Source organism: Xyrauchen texanus, chromosome 33 (assembly GCF_025860055.1).
Source record: "Xyrauchen texanus isolate HMW12.3.18 chromosome 33, RBS_HiC_50CHRs, whole genome shotgun sequence".
Taxonomy (NCBI): domain Eukaryota; kingdom Metazoa; phylum Chordata; class Actinopteri; order Cypriniformes; family Catostomidae; genus Xyrauchen; species Xyrauchen texanus.
Window position 1 is genome coordinate 3,067,418 of NC_068308.1, and position 18,883 is coordinate 3,086,300.

The 18,883-nt window shown below is 46.1% G+C and overlaps 1 protein-coding gene across 1 annotated transcript in view; it reads left to right on the forward strand.

Annotated features, from left to right (window-relative positions):
- Positions 1 to 215: 215 nt before the first annotated feature.
- The window catches only part of patl2 (PAT1 homolog 2), a 42,351-nt gene continuing 23,683 nt past the window's right edge, over positions 216 to 18,883 (forward strand). The window contains 2 exon segments of the mRNA XM_052103487.1: positions 216 to 330; positions 2,307 to 2,635. Of these exon segments, the coding sequence (XP_051959447.1) occupies positions 216 to 330; positions 2,307 to 2,635 (444 nt within the window).

The window sequence follows — 18,883 nt, forward strand, 5'->3', positions numbered from 1 at the left end:
TCACTTAGGGGTCCTGGCCTGCCCTCGTAGCATGACTACCCAACAGCTGCGAGACTTAGCCCATAAAGCTTTCACCAAACAGAAGATTGCTTCTGAAAAGACTGTAAAAAATCCAACCATTTGCCCTGTCACTGATCAGCGCTCAGAGCTGGCCCTAGAGGGAGCCCACCAGCACCACAGTAACAGACCTTTTTACCACGAGTCAAGACCGTTCCATGACAGAAGAGGGCAGCACAACCGTGATGGTGCCCGTCCTAAGCACCAAAGCGGGCGCTCTGAAAGATTCTACGACGGCCCACGGCCACCCCACAACCAAAAGGGTGGAGCCACGTGGGAAGCCAACTGACGGCCCAGACAGAACCGAACCCCGTCGACGAGAACGTCAAGCCCAGACAGCCCGCAGCGGAACACCTCGCGGCATGCATCAGGCAAGTTCAAGTCCGAGCCTACCCCACAGAAAAACAGTGAGGCCACGGCGGAGACCGCAGAGATCCTGAAGGTTCTGAAAGAGCTTCTTCATAGAACACCTCACAAAAAAGACAAAGAGGACAGGTCAGACTCCGCATGACTAAGTGTAAGGCCCGTAACCAACACCCTTCCTGACTGCCCTCCTACTGAACCAAGCACCCAGAGCACCGCTCTTCAGACACAGACTACCAAACCAGCTATCACATCACCAAGTGACAGCAACACCCACTCACTGCAGTTGACAACCACACATCCTGCAGCGGACAACCCAATCCGTCACACCAGTGACCAAGCCCCTAAGATACCAGAAAGTGCTGTTTTGGTTGTGGGTCTCCACAACGAACCACAAGAGACCGAGCCTAACTGCCTATCGATAACCATACAAGCCCCAACACCAAAACTCCTGGGGAATCTGATCGAAAATGGAGTAGCACGAAAACTCTATCTCGCCATCACTGTGGAACATGAGGTGAGACTCGAAGCCCTGGTAGACACTGGAGCAGACCTCACTTTGATATCAGCTGAACTTTTTGAAAGACTCAAATTTGAAGCTAAGAGGCAAAATCGAACTCTAAAATCTCAAAATTGTGTGCTAAATGTACAGTCATACAGCCAAAATGACGTCCGGCTTGAACAGATAGCTCCCATTCACTTGACCATTGGCCCTATGAGTGTGGTACACCCTGTGTACATCTCACCAATGAACACATATCCCCTCCTTATCGGAAAAGATCTACTAGACCGCTCGAGCCCCTGCTGGACTTCAGACAGCTGAAGATGTGGGCTCAAGTGCGAGAACCTCTCCCCTTCAGCCACCCCGATCACCTGAACCAGACTGTCAGGTCACAAAGGTCACGGGAACTCTCACAGCCAGCCACAGTGACACAGCATCAGCACCCGAGCGACATTCAAGTTCAGCTACTCTGCACATTTCAACTCACCCAAGACTTTGACTCCTTCTGCCCCAAGGTTACAGCTGACCTGCACTTGAATGGTGTAACTGCCTCTGACATCATACTAGCACTATGGGCAGACAACTCAGCCATCAGCCTCTCCCTATACAATGCTCTCATTGAAGACACACCGGACCTTCCATCTGCCAGCAAGCGCACCCGTTTTCCTTTGACCTCATGCCCATCAACAATGGTGACTGCCAAAAGGATCTGTGCCTTGAACTTGAAGTGGAACTACCGGTGTCTGACTCACTACTTCTTGGTCCTTCCAGACCTGCCCCATGATGTCTACATTGGAGCAGACATTCTGATTCGCCTCAACGCTCATGTAGACATTATTAATGAGGTCTTATGGGCCCCACTGACTTTACAGCCTCCTGTGATTCCAACCAACACTGCTAACCTCTGGTCAGGCCAGACATTCCAGAGGTCTGCACCTTGGTCAACGAACAGGAAACTGTAGTACCAGCATACACCAAAGGGGTCGCTGTTCGGCTCAACATGTGCTGTGGTCAAACCCTAAACCACACGCTGGGTTTCTTTCAACCTTCACCCGAATTCGTTGAACTTGGACTCACGCTGGAAGCCACGCCCCTCACTGAAGTGTCATCCCGTGCTGTTTACATCCTCTTCAACAACTGCATGGCAATGGACATCACAATTCCAAAAGCCTACCAGGCAGGATGGCTAGTGAGCCACGACTTTCATGACTTTGAACTAACATTACCAATCATTGGACCCATCCCAGCTTCAATGATACCCGAAGGGCACACAGACAACACCGTCTTCACAACCCCTTCAAAATCATCTCCATAACTTCAGTCATGCCAGTGGACAAAGACCAGGTATGCAGAAAAGAACTGACAAAGGACCAACACCTTGCAGTATACACAGTCTCCAAACAGCCTACCTGCGAGATTGACGACACTGCCGCACCTCTGCCTACCAACACGACAGACGACACACCGACAGAGGAGCCATACCCAGGATTTGAGTCTCAAGTTCAGCAAATTCTAAAAGACGCTGACGCAATTAACAACGATGCAGATCGACAAGAACTCAGACGAGTCCTTTACAAGTTCAAAGCATCATTTGCCAAAGACTCTTTAGATTGTGGTCTCACTGAGCTCCACACCGTGTGCATCCCAACGCACCCTAATGCTCCTCTCACGTTTGTCAGGCAGTACAAGATCCCCATCGCGTCACACGAACCGGTGCAAGAGATCATCGACTCCATGCTTGAAAAAGGTGTCATCCGTCCATGCAACAGCACCTATTCTGCCCCCATCTGGCCCGTCCTCAAACCAAACGGCAAGTGGCGACCCACCATTGACAACAGGAAACTGAATCAACAAGTGCCACTGTCACGATGGCCCATGACTCAGCTGGAGCAGGAAATACCCAGAATCAGAGGAGCCACCATCTTCTCTACACTCGATGTGGCCTCTGGATTCTGGACCATACCAGTGCATCCAGAAGATCAGCACAAGCTAGCTTTCACTTTCGGAAACAGACAATTCACTTTCACAAGGTGTCCGTTTGGCTATGCCAACTCACCTGCTGAGTTCAACATCTTCCTGAACAAAGCATGCCCAGATGCCAGAACAAGAGGCAATCTTATCTACGTAGACGATGTTCTCATGAAAAGCACAACGGTGGCTGACCACATGAAAGAAATAGACTATGTTTTGAACCAATTGTCCACTGCCGGCGCCAAGATCGCCCTCCACAAAGGACAGTGGTGCCAAACCAAGGTCAACTACGTGGGCCTACTCATAGGATCACAGGGCATCGAACCACAGTCCAGCCGTATTCAAGCCGTTCAAAACATCAAGCCACCCTCCAACATCTCAGAGCTGCGAAGTTTCCTAGGGGTGTGCAATTACTCACGGCAGTTCATCAAGAGCTACTCAGACATTGCAAAACCTCTAACTGCCCTTCTGAAAAAAGACTGCCCATTTGTATGGACAGAGGTCCAAAAACAGGCCATGGACGAGCTAAAACGACACCTCTGCACCGCTCCGTGCCTGGCTTACCCGGACCCACAAAAAGAGTTCTACTGAGAAGCTGGATTCTCCAGCCACTGTCTCAGTGCTGGCCTGTACCAACGGCATGACCAAGACAAGAGAGTAATCGCATATGCCAGCAAGACACTTCTTCCACCCAGAGTAAATTCTCAGACTGTGAAAAAGCTCTGCTCTGCACTGTATGGGCCATCCAGAGATTCTCCAACTACATTGGAGCCCAAAAGGTTATCATAGAGACTTGCCACCAGCCTGTGATGTTTCTCAACAGCCAGCGTATCCGAGATGGCGTGGTCACCAATTCACGCATAGCCACGTGGTTAATGGCCCTCCAAGGGCGCAATGTTGAGGCACGATATGCTCAGAATCATAAGTCGGCGCTAGGCAATGGCCTGGCTGCCTGCCAGAACTGCTCTGATAACACACCAGCTGCAACGATGGATATGGAAGAACCCCAACAACAACAACTAACCTGTCACAGGTTCTTTGAAGAAAATGCGTGCCAAGGTATGCCCACAGCCTACGTCGATGGATGCTCCTACAACCAAGCAGGAGCAGGTGTATTATGGGTAAATGACCTGCCGTGCCCACCACAACACTTCAAGCTGGGCCCGCAGTCATCACAATATGCGGAGGTCGCAGCCATTCTCATAACTCTGCAAATCGCATCGACCCATAACATCAAAGAACTCCTGATCTGCACAGACTCAAACTACGCCAGACTCAGTTTCACATGCCACCTTCCAAACTGGAAACAAAATGGCTTTAAAACTTCGAACAACAAGCCTATCAAACACCAACACCTGTTCCAAGAATGTGATGACATCACAAGAAATCACAACATGATTGTCTACTGGAAGAAGGTGAAAGGACACTCAAGGCAACCAGGCCTTGACAAAGACTTGAACGACCAAACCGATGCACTTGCCAAGACTGGCGCACTGCACGGTACTCTATGGTCACCTCCAACCCTCCCACCCACCGTGAACGTTGCAGTGATAACCCGAAGCAAACTAACTTTCCCTGCAACAGTGCCACCCTCACAGCCTCTAACACTGACTCCACAGATGTCAAACAACGACATAGCGGACATGCAAGCCTCTGACACATCCATAAAGACTTTCCTAAACCACCTCTCTGACCCCACCAACCACCCTCTACCGCTGTCTGACATCACTGACAACCCGTGCCTCAGACGACTGCATGACATAAAGCACATGCTGCGTGTGATCAACAACATTTTGTGGTATGCACCTGATGACATCACAGCGCCAAGGCTCGTGGTGCCACAGTGCCTAAGGGGGGTCATGCTAAGTTATGCCCACGACGCACCATGTGCCGGGCACCACGGCGCCAGAGCCACTTATGAGACACTGAAACAAGTGGCATATTGGCCCCGCATGCAGGAACATGTGACAGAATATGTCAGAGAATGCCTGGTTTGCTGCCAGTTTCAACCGGCAAACCCAAACCACAGAGCTCCACTGCAACGCAGGAGAGTCACATTCCCATGGTCAGACCTCCAAATCGACTGGGTAGGACCTCTGCCCAGGTCGACAAGGGGCAACAAATACTTCCTCACAGTCGTGTGCCAGTTCACAAAGTGGGTAGAGTGTCTTCCAGCACCCAACGACACTGCCCAGACCACGGCATACCTCCTGTTGAACCACATCTTCTCCAGGTTCAGACTGCCCCTGAGAGTCAACTCAGACAGAGGCACTCACTTTACGGCTGAGATTATGCAACAGATCTGGAAACTCCTGGGAGTCCAAGTTCAACTACACGTCAGTCATCATCCAATCTCATCTGGCCAAGTGGAACGATTGAACCGAACCGTGGTCAGTATGTTGAAGAAGTATGTGTCTGCCAATCAGAAGGACTGGGATGTAAAACTCCCGCTGGTGCTAATGGCTCTCAGAGCCACCCCGCAGAACTCGACTCACGTGTCTCCCTTCGAACTAATGACTGGGCGGCAGATGACACTGCCACTGCATCTGCTGTATCAGCCAGGAGACTCCAGCCTCGTCACAGCCTGCACCATTCACCAGTACCTCGACGAGCTACACTGGCACCTGAAAGCAACATTTGCTTTTGCACAACAACAGCTTCAAAAGAGTGCCGAAGGACAGAAAGCATACTATGATCAGAAAGCGTCGCACCAAGAACTGGACGTGGGCGACAGGGTCTGGTATTATAGCTTAATTCAGCCATCCCGCACAGCCTCCCATCAGCTGTCAAAGAAATTACTGCCCCACTGGACGGGACCCCATGAGATCATTGACAAACTCTCCCCAGAGGCGTACCGAATCCAACTAAACCGGAGACAGAAAGAGCCGGTTCTCAAATGGGTCCACCGTAATCTAATAAAACGACATATGGCTGACAGGGAAAAGCGGGGAGGGGCCAATGCAAACTAACCTGATACCCTTAAGCCTTGTACAAACCGTGCTGGCTTCCGCCATCACCACAACGACTGACCCGTTACAACTACACCTTGCCTACTCTCTGGGTAGCGCCATCCCACTCTACGTCGACCCCGAGCAGAGGGAAGTGGGTTTTCTCCTGAACCTACCCATCATAGAGTCAAGCCAAATCTACCGACTCAAGGACATTGTCAACATCGGGTTTTGGAAAAGTAACACACACATAAAGATCCACACCCCAGACGTGGTGGCCTACCACGACAGCGACCCACGGCTGTACCTGGCCCCAAATCTGCACATGTGCACGTTGACCAAAGACATTCACTACCTCTGCCCCAGCAAACCCTTCCTCAGAGACAACACTGGCGGAATCTGCGGGCTGCAACACCTGGGCAGCGATACCCGCTGCCCCGCGATGCCAAGCCTCGCACTCAAGTCAGCGAGACACAAGCCGAGATCGTAGGCGACAGGTGGCTCGTTAACACTCCTGTGCGCGCAGCTACACTCACCTACGACCAGCATGACACCGCCACCCGTCTCACCTTGCCCAACCAGAGCATGTGGATTCAAGTCCCGAAAGGTGCAATCCTCCACCTCGATGACCTGGCACTATACCATCTCCCAGGTGAAGAGTACGAAACAGAACTGGAAATCCCATCTTTCTTCCAGAATCAAAACCTCACCCTAGATCCAGAACTGGAACTATGGATCGAAAGAGAGGGCTCCCAGTTAATTGACATTGCTCCTATCGACACAGCCCTCCAAGCCTTGTCTCGAATGCCCATCTTGACCACCTCACCTGTTGTCCGAGCCTGGACCGCAGCGGACACTGCGCTGTGTATCTCTATGGGAATCAGCCACCTCCTGACACTAGGCCTGGCCTTCATCCTGTACAGGAGGCTCAACGAGATGCAAACATCCACAGCCAAGCTCACGAAAGCCATGTCCGTCGGTTTCCGACGGAACCCCCGGAAAGAGGGGACCACAACAGAGATCACTTTGAACCTCATCAAATTGAGCCCTCCGTCTGAATAAACACCTACTACAACAACCTCATGATTCACTTGCCATCCGCCATTGTGATGATTGTCGTCCGATGATGTCTCCAACAGGGACGTCACCTGACGAAAAAGGGGGACTGTAGCGTCTGGAGGAATCAATGAATGGAGAATCATGGACTCGGCTATTTTGGAGACAAAAGGACCTCTGTAAGATCACGGAAATGGTCTGTGTTAGTACAAGGAACTGTTGTCAGAGAGACAATCCAGCCATTGACAGAAAATCCTCGTGCCTGCAAAAACCCCCTTGCTCATGTGACTAGCCGCTCACCACGTGCTTAACCATGTTAAACTTTGAACGTAAAAATGTGTGTCTTTCTTATAAAGCCTAAAAGGGCTTAGTTTTAATGAAATATGTTTTAATCCCTGTGTGCTGTGTATTTTGGTGTTAGATCAAAACTAGTAGAATGGTTTAACATGTGTGTAGTTTTAAACCCTGAGGTTTCATATTTAATAGCCCAAGGGTGTATATTCCTTTTAAGTGATACCAAACACATTTTTCTTGGTATCAAATTAAACCTTACGATGTGTCCTAACGGAATATACATATAAGATAACCTTAGAACTGTGTTCTGTTAGGTTTTTACCATCTTTTGAGTTGTTCAAAGCAAAGGTCTGACCAAATCATGAAGTATGCAAATGAGCCGTGACCGAACAAAGGGGCAATAAACCAAATTCCCGCCTGAAACTTCCACTCTTCTTATTGGTCGAGCCAATGAGAGGTGGGACACATTTTCTAAGGGCATAAATTGCACCAACAACGGACCTTCTCTCTTCTCTTCTTCGAACGCTCCGATCTTCTTCCTCTTTCTCTCTTGCTTCCTGCCCTCTTGCTGAATGATGCTGAACTAGGAAGCCCTCAAGGACTCCCAAGCGTGCGCCAGGCTACGGCCTTGTCTTTCCAACTCCCAACTTCACTTCTGGACCTCCCTTGGACTTCTCCTGGATCTCTTCAAGCCATCTCACACTCTCTCACTTCTTCTCCCGATCTTCGGCAACTCCCCGGAACACTCGTCAACTATTCACCTCCACGCTCTGGAAACACCGCACCGAAGTCCTCTGTCTCAAGAACGCCACGAGGACACGCAGTCTCGCTCAAGCAACACAAAAAGGTCTAGTGTGCAAGTATGATTTCACCTGAAATTCCAACGCGTTAAAGTGTGTAATTCCAGTTGCTGGCTCTTAAAGGGTTAATTGTTGTAATAAGTTTGCCATACCTCCAATAATTCTTCACTTTCCCTTACTGCATTTATTTTGTTTATTTTATGTTTATTCTATGTTACATGTATGTTTGTCAAGTGTAGTGATATATCATAGTGCCTTGTATTAAAATCAATTATACGCGTAATTGCCTGTGTTTGTTGGTCATAAAACAAAGCCTCTTTAATGTGCGATTTTAAGCTACGAGCTGATATTATCAAAGTAAGTTAACGTGCTTTTGATGAGTGAGCTTATAACTAGGAATAACCCCTCTGGAGAATTGATCAAAAGTACCAAATAAAGTGGTTCGTGGGACGAACTGACTGGTTGCGGTAGCCTACGGGTCAATTCCATTGAGGTGTTATTAAAATTAATATAGCCTGTCTGCATATGATGTATATTTCTAATTAATCATAATTCGTTGTGTTTAATTATCTATATATATTTGAAGCAGACTCTTGGACTATATAAGCCCGTTTGGGGCGTTTTTACATGTATGGGTGTTCGGGTCACACTGTATGATTAATCATTGATTTCGATCAGTAATATTAATTGTACATTCCCCAAACCTGACCTGTTCACACCCTACACATCAGACTCCTCAATACTCAGAGACTGGACTGACAAACACACATGTACACCATCCAACTTTCATACATGTCCACATGGCACTTTAATTTATATTCATATACCTGGCTGCTACCACAATAACTGCTAAGTCCATAGAACACTATTTCATTAGATATATTCACATTTGGCATTTTTAGAAAGTGTCATTTTTTTGCACTACTCAGACTACAAGTGTGTACTGGTCGGCACTGCACTGGTCTCTCACTGTCTCTTATTGTGCCTATTGTCCTGTTCCTTTAGTAATTATTGTACTCTCCCATATTTTTTGCACACGTTTGCACGTGGACTTCGTGTAGAAATGTTATTTAATCTGTGTAGTCTCATGTGGTTCTGTGTTTGTCCTATGTTGTTTTTATGTAGCAACATGGTCCTGGAGGAACGTTGTCTAGTTTCGATCTGTAGTATACTAACTGTATATGGTTGAACGAAAATAAAATCCACCTTGACTTTCAGCATCTGCTGTTTCGAGGACTGATTTTTTTTCCTCAAACCTGATGCAAACAGAAATGAGGTGGCTAAATTCATGACAGTAAAAAAAATACATATGATACAGTCTGACTCAACGGAATAGTTAAAAAAAATATATATATATTTTATCGAGCACGAATTGAGGAGTTTCGCAGGCGTGCAGACGGAACGAAAAAAATGGTATGTGTCGAGACAAACTCATCCACACAAACAGCAGCATGCATGAGTGTGTTAATATTTTGCTCATTCAAATACAACACCATTTTTTCTGGCAACTTGTTCTTAAAATCTTCTAATAGCACAAGCTCACAAAGACGCCGGTTCGAATCCTGCTCAGAAGGGGTCGATTAGGACCTGTTACACAAACAACATTAACCAAGGGGGGTGGAGCTCAGCAGAGGGTGAATTGCAAAAAAAGAATGGAATTGGAGTTTTGGCAGGGTTAGAATGTGACAACAAGGAAACAAACTAGCAAATGGAGACATTGCCATTACAATTTCTATATGTCAGGGTCATTGTTTTGACAGGAAATAATAAATATTTCAGGGGACTGAAAAAAAATCAACTACATGAATGGTCTACATGGAAAATTTTACAAATATAACTTTTAGTACAAATAACACATTATGAACAAGAGTCAGTGTAACAACACACTTCTTAAATTCTGACACTACAACCAAAGTGACACCTTTTCATCTTGACACTAAAGTTCTCCATTTGTAAATAGTCTTTTTCTTATACATTTCAAATAGTTTTGAAATTCAAAAAACAAAATTTTTTTAATAGTCATGTGAAACCTCCAGACCGAAAATTTTTTTAGCAGTTAACACTTCCTAATGAAAAATTTACTTAATTATGCTGTAATGCATTGTAGGGTATTATATTTATAATTTAGAGATGCGGATGAGATCAGTTAAAATGCCCGCATTCTCACACCATAATATGTTGGATACTTTGCATACATTCTACCACCAATATATGTAGGGAATAAAGGAAATGCGACATTTAGAAGTGAACTTTATTTTGACCTCATTCTCACTCCATTATAAGTGAGTATGGATGTTTGGTATGCTAAATGTAGAAGGGAATTTAGGGTCTCGAAATATGTGCGCTATGACCTAAATTAAACTGTCCTTAATGTACCTTATTAGGTAATGAAAGGTATAACGGAATTAGTCGCGTTCGACAACCATTATAAATTAGATAAATAACAATAACTAGGTTATTTGTCTTAATAGATTCTCCACCATTTAAATCATAATACAACGTGTAGTTGTATCAGCTCACAATTTCTACTGTGAGGAATTAGCTTTAATAAGTGAATTATGATTAATTCACTTATTGGTGTGATATAATTCTCATGGCTTATTGAAAAGGTACATTTAGCATGATGTACATTTAGGTACAGCTTTGAATCGAAATCTTGTAGAAACAGGGATGAGATTATTTATCATAGTACAGGTTGGCGAAAAGTGACAGAATGTGAAATAAAATGATCAGTACAGTGAAAATGAACTTTGCGGAGTCTGTTGACAATACCTTAAGAACCATTTATCCTTCTTTGAGTCTACATCGATTTCCTATCAGATTACCCAAATTATTTAATTAATACACCAGCACTTTGAGCACAATATTGGAGATGTACTTGCGTGTCTTTGTGGTGTTTCCTTGCATTCTTTGTGTTGCTTGTTTCTTGGCGCTTGGTCGAAAGTTAGTTCTGTCTATGTTTTTGACTTCTGTATGATCGAGTTTATTGTCTGTATGAATGATGATTTTAGCTGTGAAGCGAGGCTTTCTCATGGGTTTGTGAACCGTAGAGAGTGATGAGCTTGACCCTTCTTGGACCTCACATGGGGAAGAGTAAGAGCGAAGTCTGAGCAGTCAGCGGAGCAGACGATGAAGCACATGAAGGCAGAAGAGAAGAGACAGGAGAAGAGCAGAGAAGGAAGAGAAAGACGTGTTCTTCCTGTTTGGAACTATTTGAACTGAAATTGGCTGCATCCCCAAAGGTGTCCTGCGCCAATCAGAAGTGACTTTTCAGAGTCACGTGGTCGACTGGGCTGTCTTTTCCGACAGTCAATTTATGGTCCTTTGTTGGAGATTCTCACTGTTTTCCCGCTCAAAATTAGTGCATATTTAATCATGAGCTTTTATATCTTGCTTAATGTTACAAGAGACATGATTTTCATTGTCATCAGCTTTCTCTATGTACCCAAACAAATGCATACATACTAAACATGACATTTTTTTATGGATGTTATACGTGTAGGTAACAAAACATGAAAATCCTTGGTTACAAAATCAAACTGGTTTTACACATCATTGTATTTTATCAAGTTAAACCTTATAGTTACCATTCTTAGTAGAATGAGATGAATCATACAACATTAAAAAGATTATATTTATCAGTTATAGGTGATTGCACGTCGCAACACACATTTTAAAGAGGTACATCAGGCTATAATCATTAATTTGTCAGGTACAAACGTTACCACAGTTCAAAGTGATTTTCAGCATTATCTAGCAAGGCTATATTAAGATGAAATGTCTTAGAGTTGTGCAAATCTGATGGTCCTTGTAACCTTACAAAAGAGAAGTCTGCTTTAACTCTGTGTGGAAGATCAGGAGATCAAGTTGCGGAGGGGCCTTTCTGACCAATGAGGATGCCTGGGCCATTTGATTTATGACAATGAAGAATTCCGGGAATGCAAAGGTTGAAAACTCTAGATTCAAGTCATATCGTTTCAATTGTTCTGCATGTATAATACTACAGCATTTAAATGTAATGTATAATGTTGGTATTAGTGGTGTAGGTTTTTGTTTACCTCTTTAATAAGATAAACACAGAACAAGAATAAGCTGACTGTGTTGAGATATGTGTAGTTTTCTTTTGACAGTAATTAGCATATCTAACAGTCAATTATTCTTAAGAAGCAATTAAATTTAATCTCTGATCACCTATTCCAGTTATTTAATGCAAAGTATTAGTTGCTCAGATGATAAAACTAAGTGCAGTTGATTAGAACATGTGGAACATGAAAGTATGTCCAACCCAACTCTGATCCTGAATATTTAACAGAAATCATCCACACAGGAAATCAATCATACAAAAGCCAATCTGGTACTCTGATAACTGCAAATCCTGGCAGATGCTTTAATCAAAAACAACTTTAAGTGCATTCATGTATACATTTTGACAGAATCAAACCAACAAATATGGCGTTGCTAGCACTATCCTCTACCAGCTGAGCTACACAAATGACTTTATATTGGTAGAGGTACATAGGACAGAGAGAGAATTTAAGTATTTCTTCAAGAACTCATTCTGTAAAATGTCTCTCGCTGTACTGAAGAGGATGCAACTGTACGCAGGTAGGCTACTGTATATCGTGTAGACTCCATTTTTTCCTCTAATATTCACAAGCAATAATAGATTTATTTAATGAACTATATTTAACACTTTGTTTATATAAAGTGCATTCAGACCCCTTCATTTTTTCACATTTTGTTATGTTGCAGCTTTATGCTAAAATGCTTTACATTATTAATGTTTTTACATTAATCTACACTCCATACCCCATAATGACAAAGCAAAAAAACGTTTTTTTATAACTTTGCAAATGTATTAAAAAGAAAACACTAAAATATCACACTGATATAAGTATTCAGACCCTTGACCCAGTAGCTTTAGCAGCGAAAACAGCCTCAATTCTTTTTGGGTATGATGCGACAAGCTTTTCTGCTATTCTTCCCTGCAGATCCCCTCAAGCTCTGTCAGACTGGATGGGGGCCGTCAGTGGACAGACATTTTCAGGTCTCTCCTGAGATGTTCGATTGGGTTTAAGTCCAGGCTCTGGCTGGGCCACTCAAGGACATTCACAGAGTGTAACACTTCCCAAGGAAGGAGGACAGGAAACAGGTCTTCACCACAAGGTAAGGTTTTTTTAATTCCCTTTTTGTTCCGTACAATCTCACTATTTACATACACAATACAACACAATGCCAAACATTGGGTTCGCATGTCATCTCTCTCCCCTCTGGGGCACTCTCGCTGCCTTTTTATGCCGCTCTCCTCGTACTCACTGAAATTAGAGACAGATGTTTAGACATAATTTAGCTCAGGTGTAAGCGCCCTTACCGCTTTTCTCTCCCGGACGGGCGCTTGACCACGCCCCCGCTGCCACATACCCCCACCGACCGACTCAGGCCGGGGCGTCATCCGGCCTGCCTACCACTCCCCCATTTCTGGAGAGGAAGTCGGCGACAGCCATCTGCACCCCCGGTCTGTGGACCACCTTGAATTTAAAGGGCTGGAGAGCTAGATACCAACGGGTGATCCGGGCGTTAGTATCCTTCATGCGATGGAGCCACTGCAGTGGGGCGTGATCCGAACAGAGGGTGAAGGCCCGCCCCAGCAGGTAGTAACGGAGGGTGAGGACCGCCCACTTGATGGCCAAACACTCCTTCTCCACGGTGCTGTACTTAGTCTCCCTTAAGGAGAGCTTACGGCTAATGTACAGCACCGGGCTCCTCTCCCTCCACCACCTCGCGAGTACGGCCCCCAGCCCTCTGTCTGAAGCGTCCGTCTGTAATAAAAAGGAGAGAGAAGTCAGGTGCATGAAGAAGCGGCCCCCACAAAGTGCGGCTTTAACCTGCATAAACGCCTGTTGGCACTGCTCCGACCACTGGACCGGATCTGGAGCCCCCTTTTAGTGAGGTCAGTCAGCGGGCTGGTGGCGTCCGAATAATTAGGCACAAACCTTCTATAATAGCCAGCCAGCCCCAGAAACTGCCTCACCCCTTTTTGGTCTTAGGTCTAGGGCAAGTCGCAATCACCGCGGTCTTATCAATTTGGGGGCACACCTGGCCATGACCCAAGTGGAACCCCAGATACCGTACCTCCACCGCAATCGTCAGCACTTCTTAGGGTTTGCCGTGAGCCCGCCCGCCGCAGCGATCTCAGGACGGCCCTCAGATGTTGCATATGCCGCTGCCAATCATTGCTATAAATGATAATATCATCTAAATAGGCAGCGGCGTACGCGGTGTCGCGGTCTGAGGATCCGATCCATGAGTCAGCTGAAGCGTGGCTGGTGCCACAAACAAACCGAAAGGAAGCGTCACAAATTGGTGTAACCCAAGCGGCGTAGTGAAGGCTGTTTTCTCACGGGACATTGGTGTCAAGGGGATCTGCCAATAACCCTTTGTTAAATCCAAGGTCGAATAAAATCGAGCAGTACCTAACCGATCGAGCAGTTCATCAACCCGGGGCATTGGGTATGCGTCAAATTTAGACACCGCGTTGACTTTTCTGTAATCCACACAGAATCGAACAGACCCATCACTCTTGGGAACAAGAACAACCGGGCTGGACCAATCACTGTGAGATTCCTCTATTACGCCCATATCAAGCATCGCATCTAATTCTTCCGTACTATTTTCTTTTTATGTTCGGATTAGCGATAAGGCGACAACGCACCACCACGCCCGGCTCGGTCTCGATGTGGTGCTGTATGATAGTTATGCGGCCCGGTAGAGGGAAAACACATCCGCAAATTCCTTTTGTAATTCAGAAACCTCTGTGAGTTGCCGCGGTGAGAGTTGGTCTCCACAAGTAACCGGAGTGTTGAGATTGAAGTTTTTGTTTACCTCCGGCCCGAGCTCCGCCCTCTCGGAACTACCGTGGCCAGCGTCACAGAGGCCGCCTCCTCCCTCCATAATTTCAGGAGGTTGAGGTGATAAATTTGGCGTCGCCCCCTCTATCGATGCGTTTAACTTCATAATCGAGATCCCCAACTCGTCGTGTGACCTCAAAGGGTCCTTGCCACTTGGCGAGTAATTTAGAGCTTCGATGTTGGGAGTAATAAGAGTACCTTATCTCCGGTGCAAATTCCGTAGCCGAGCACCCCTGTCATACAGCCGGCGTTGGCGTTCTTGAGCTTGGAGCAAATTCTCCTGTGTTAATCGCCCCAGTGTGTGGAGTTTTGCTCTAAGATCGAGAACGAACTGAATTTCATTTTTACTATTAGAAGGTCCCTCCTCCCACGCCGCGGATGACGTCAAGGACACCGCGGAGCGTCGCCCATACAGCAGCTCAAGCGGGGAGAACCCGGTGGAGGCTTGTGGGACCTCTCGTACTGCAAATAACAGGGGTCTAGCCACTTATCCCAATTTCTAAGCGTCCTCGGTAATGCAATTTACGAATCATGTTCTTGAGCGTTTTATTAAATCGTTCCACTAGGCCATCTGTCTGCGGGTGGTAAGCGCTAGTGCTGAATCGATTTGATGCCCAAGAGCTCGTAAAGTTCGCGAAGTGTTCAGTGACATAAAAGTCGTGCCTTGATCGGTGAGGATTTCTTTCGGAATCCCCACCGGGAGATTATCTTGAAGAGTGCCCCTGCAACACTACGTGCGGAGATGTTGCTCAGAGGCACTGCTTCCGGATATCGCGTCGCGTAATCCACTAGGACTAACACGAGCGATGTCCGGCGTGCTGACCGTTCTAATGGCCCGGCGAGGTCCATCCCAATTCTCTCGAAGGGGACCTCGATTAATGGTAGAGAGCGCAATGGCGCTTTTGGGGTGGCCGGTGGGTTTACCAGCTGACATTCACGGCACGCCGCACACCACCTGCGGACGTCACCGCCAATGCCTGGCCAATAGAAACGGGCTATTAGACGGAGAAGTGTTTTCCGTTCCCCTAGGTGACCGGCCATAGGATTGTAGTGAGCCGCCTGGAAAACCATTTCCCGGCGGCTTCGTGGAACCAATAATTGTGTCACTTCCTCCTTTGTTTGAGCGTCCTGCATCACTCTATATAACCGATCTTTAATCATAGCAAAGTATGGTTATGCAATGGCGCTGGATAACCGCCATTGCATAACCAGATGGCACTGGACCCACCCCGCCGTCTTCCGAGGCAGCCGTTGAACGAACTGTTCCAGTACCACCTGGTCAATTACTCCCTCGACGTCGCGGTCCCCCATGAGCAGCCACCTCCGACAGGCGTCCCGGAGCCGTTGAGCGAACGCGAAGGGGCGATCGGACATTCCTAGCTTCATGCCCCGGAAGAGCTGGCGATTCTCTTCCGGGCTCCGACCGACCCACTGCAGAATAGACCTCTTCAGATCGATGTATGCCAGGAGGTTCGTCGCCGGCAGCTTCTGTGCCGCAAGTTGAGCTTCCCCGGACAGGAGGGGAATCAGGCGGGCTGCCCACTGTTCGCGGGGCCAGCCCCAGATATCTGCTGAGCGCTCAAACAAATCGAGGAAGGCCTCAGGATCATCTGCTGCCCCCATCTTCTGTAGCATGGGGGGGGGCAGCGTAGCGTGAGTGTCGGGGTCGCGGTTGTGGCTGACGCGTCCCCTGGCAGAGGAGGCTCCGGATGGCGTGCCGGTCCTCTGCCTGAGCCCGCATGATTTCGAAAAACCGCCGATCTTGGTCTTGCCGGAGCTCAAGCAGGGATTGTTGGTGGCCTTGATGCAGCGTCGCGAGGGACTGGAGGACTTCTGCCAGCTGGGAGGACTCTATGGGGCGACCACTTTCCATGTTTCCTTTAATTTCCCGGGTTTCGGCACCAGTGTAACACTTCCCAAGGAAGGAGGACAGGAAACAGGTCTTCACCACAAGGTAAGGTTTTTTTAATTCCTTTTTGTTCCGTACAATCTCACTATTTACATACACAATACAACACAATGCCAAACACTGGGTTCGCATGTCATCTCTCTCCCCTCTGGGGCCCTCTCGCTGCCTTTTTATGCCGCTCTCCTCGTACTCACTGAAATTAGAGACAGGTGTTTAGACATAATTTAGCTCAGGTGTAAGCGCCCTTACCGCTTTTCTCTCCCGGACGGGCGCTTGACCACGCCCCCGCTGCCACACAGAGTTATCCCCAAGTTGTCCCCCACTGTGTTGGCTGTGTTCTTAGGGTCATTGTGCTGTTGAAAGGTGAACCTTCACCCCAGTCTGTAATCCTGACTGCTCTGGACCAGGTTTTCATTAAGGACATATCTGTATTTTGCTGCATACAGCTTTCCTTCAACCCTGACCAGTCCCCCAGTCCCTGGAGCTTAAAAACATGCAACAGCATGATGCTATCACCACCATGATTCACCATTGGGATGGTATTGCTTATGTGATGAGAGGTGCCTTGTTTCCTCTAGGCATGATGCTTGGAATTGAGGCCAAACAGTTCAATCTTCATTTCATCAGACCAGAGAATCTTGTTTCTCACAATCTGAGAGTCCTTTAGGTGCTTTTTATGTGTCTTGCTATGAGGACAGGCTTCCGTCTGGCCACTCAGCCATAAAGCCCAGATTGGTGGAGTGTTGCAGTGATGGTTGTCCATCTGTATGTTTCTCCCATCACAACACATGAGGAGCTCAACCAGAGTGACCATCAGGTTCTTGGACACCACTCTTACCAGGGCCCGTCTCCCGTCATTGCTCAGTTTGGATGGGTGGCCAGCTCCAGGATCCAAATTCTTCTTAACTACTATTTTCTTCTTAATTTCAAACTTAAGAAAAAAGTTACGAATATTTGGTATTCCCGAAAAAACTTCTTTAGAAAGTTCTGATCTCTTTTCTTAAGATTGTTCTTAAGAGAAAGCGTTCAACTTCTCTGATTTTAATTTTCTTAAAAATCATCATAAATAACATCTTAAGCCTAAAAGATAAGATGTTTAATGAATTAAGTGGGTTGTTTTAAATGTGATGCGTTCTATCATGTTGAGTCTGAAGTCGCAATGGGCTGTTTATGTAGAAATGTGATTTTAGACCAAAACATGTTTTTGACTGTTTTTTGATTAATGATATTGTTATTTTCAGTTTTGAAACCATGTAAATATTATCACCAAATTATAAATGTTGTTTTGAAGCTTATTAATGTGGTGTCCAATGATGCTAATTAAAACAGATGCGCTGCATATAACACTCTCTCTCCCCGCGATATTTAGAGTTCATAGAAACATAATAATTATAACATTAGAAAGTTGAGACTTTCTTTTTCTCCCCCTATCCACATTCCTATCAGAGTTGGGCACAGCGGAGACAGCCTCTGCCACCCTTTCCCATTTACCCGCCTCTTAATTTCCGACGTATTATCAAGCTTCCCAAGGAGAACTTTTTCCTTGCAGTAATTTCCTCTACAAGAACCTCTTGTCTACTAAAGTTTTGGTTTTGTTTCTTTTCTTCCATGTCAAATGAAAAGTTATCAAATGGTTAGGTCTTACGAACTTCTCACAATTTATCCTAAGAAGTTTCTTAATTTCATTTCTTAAGAACACTTGAACGCAACCCTGTCTCTGAGGTCTGCAGGCAGTTCCTTTGACCTAATGGCTTGGTTTTTGCTCTGATATGCATTTTCAGCTGTGAGACCTTATAAAGACAGGTGTGTGCCTTTCCAAATCATGTCCAATCAATTGAATCTGCCACAGGTGGATCAAAGTGTAGAAACATCTCAAAGATGATCCAGAGAAATGGGATGAACCTGAACTAAATTACAAGTGTCATAACAAAGGGCCTGTATTTCAGTTTTTTCTTTTGATTTGATATCAAACACTTTTTTTTTTTTTTTTTTTTGTCGAGTCGTTTTGTCGAGTCGTTAAACTACTGAAACAGGACATCTTTAAAAACAGCTTCAGAGATTAAAGGGTTAACTTA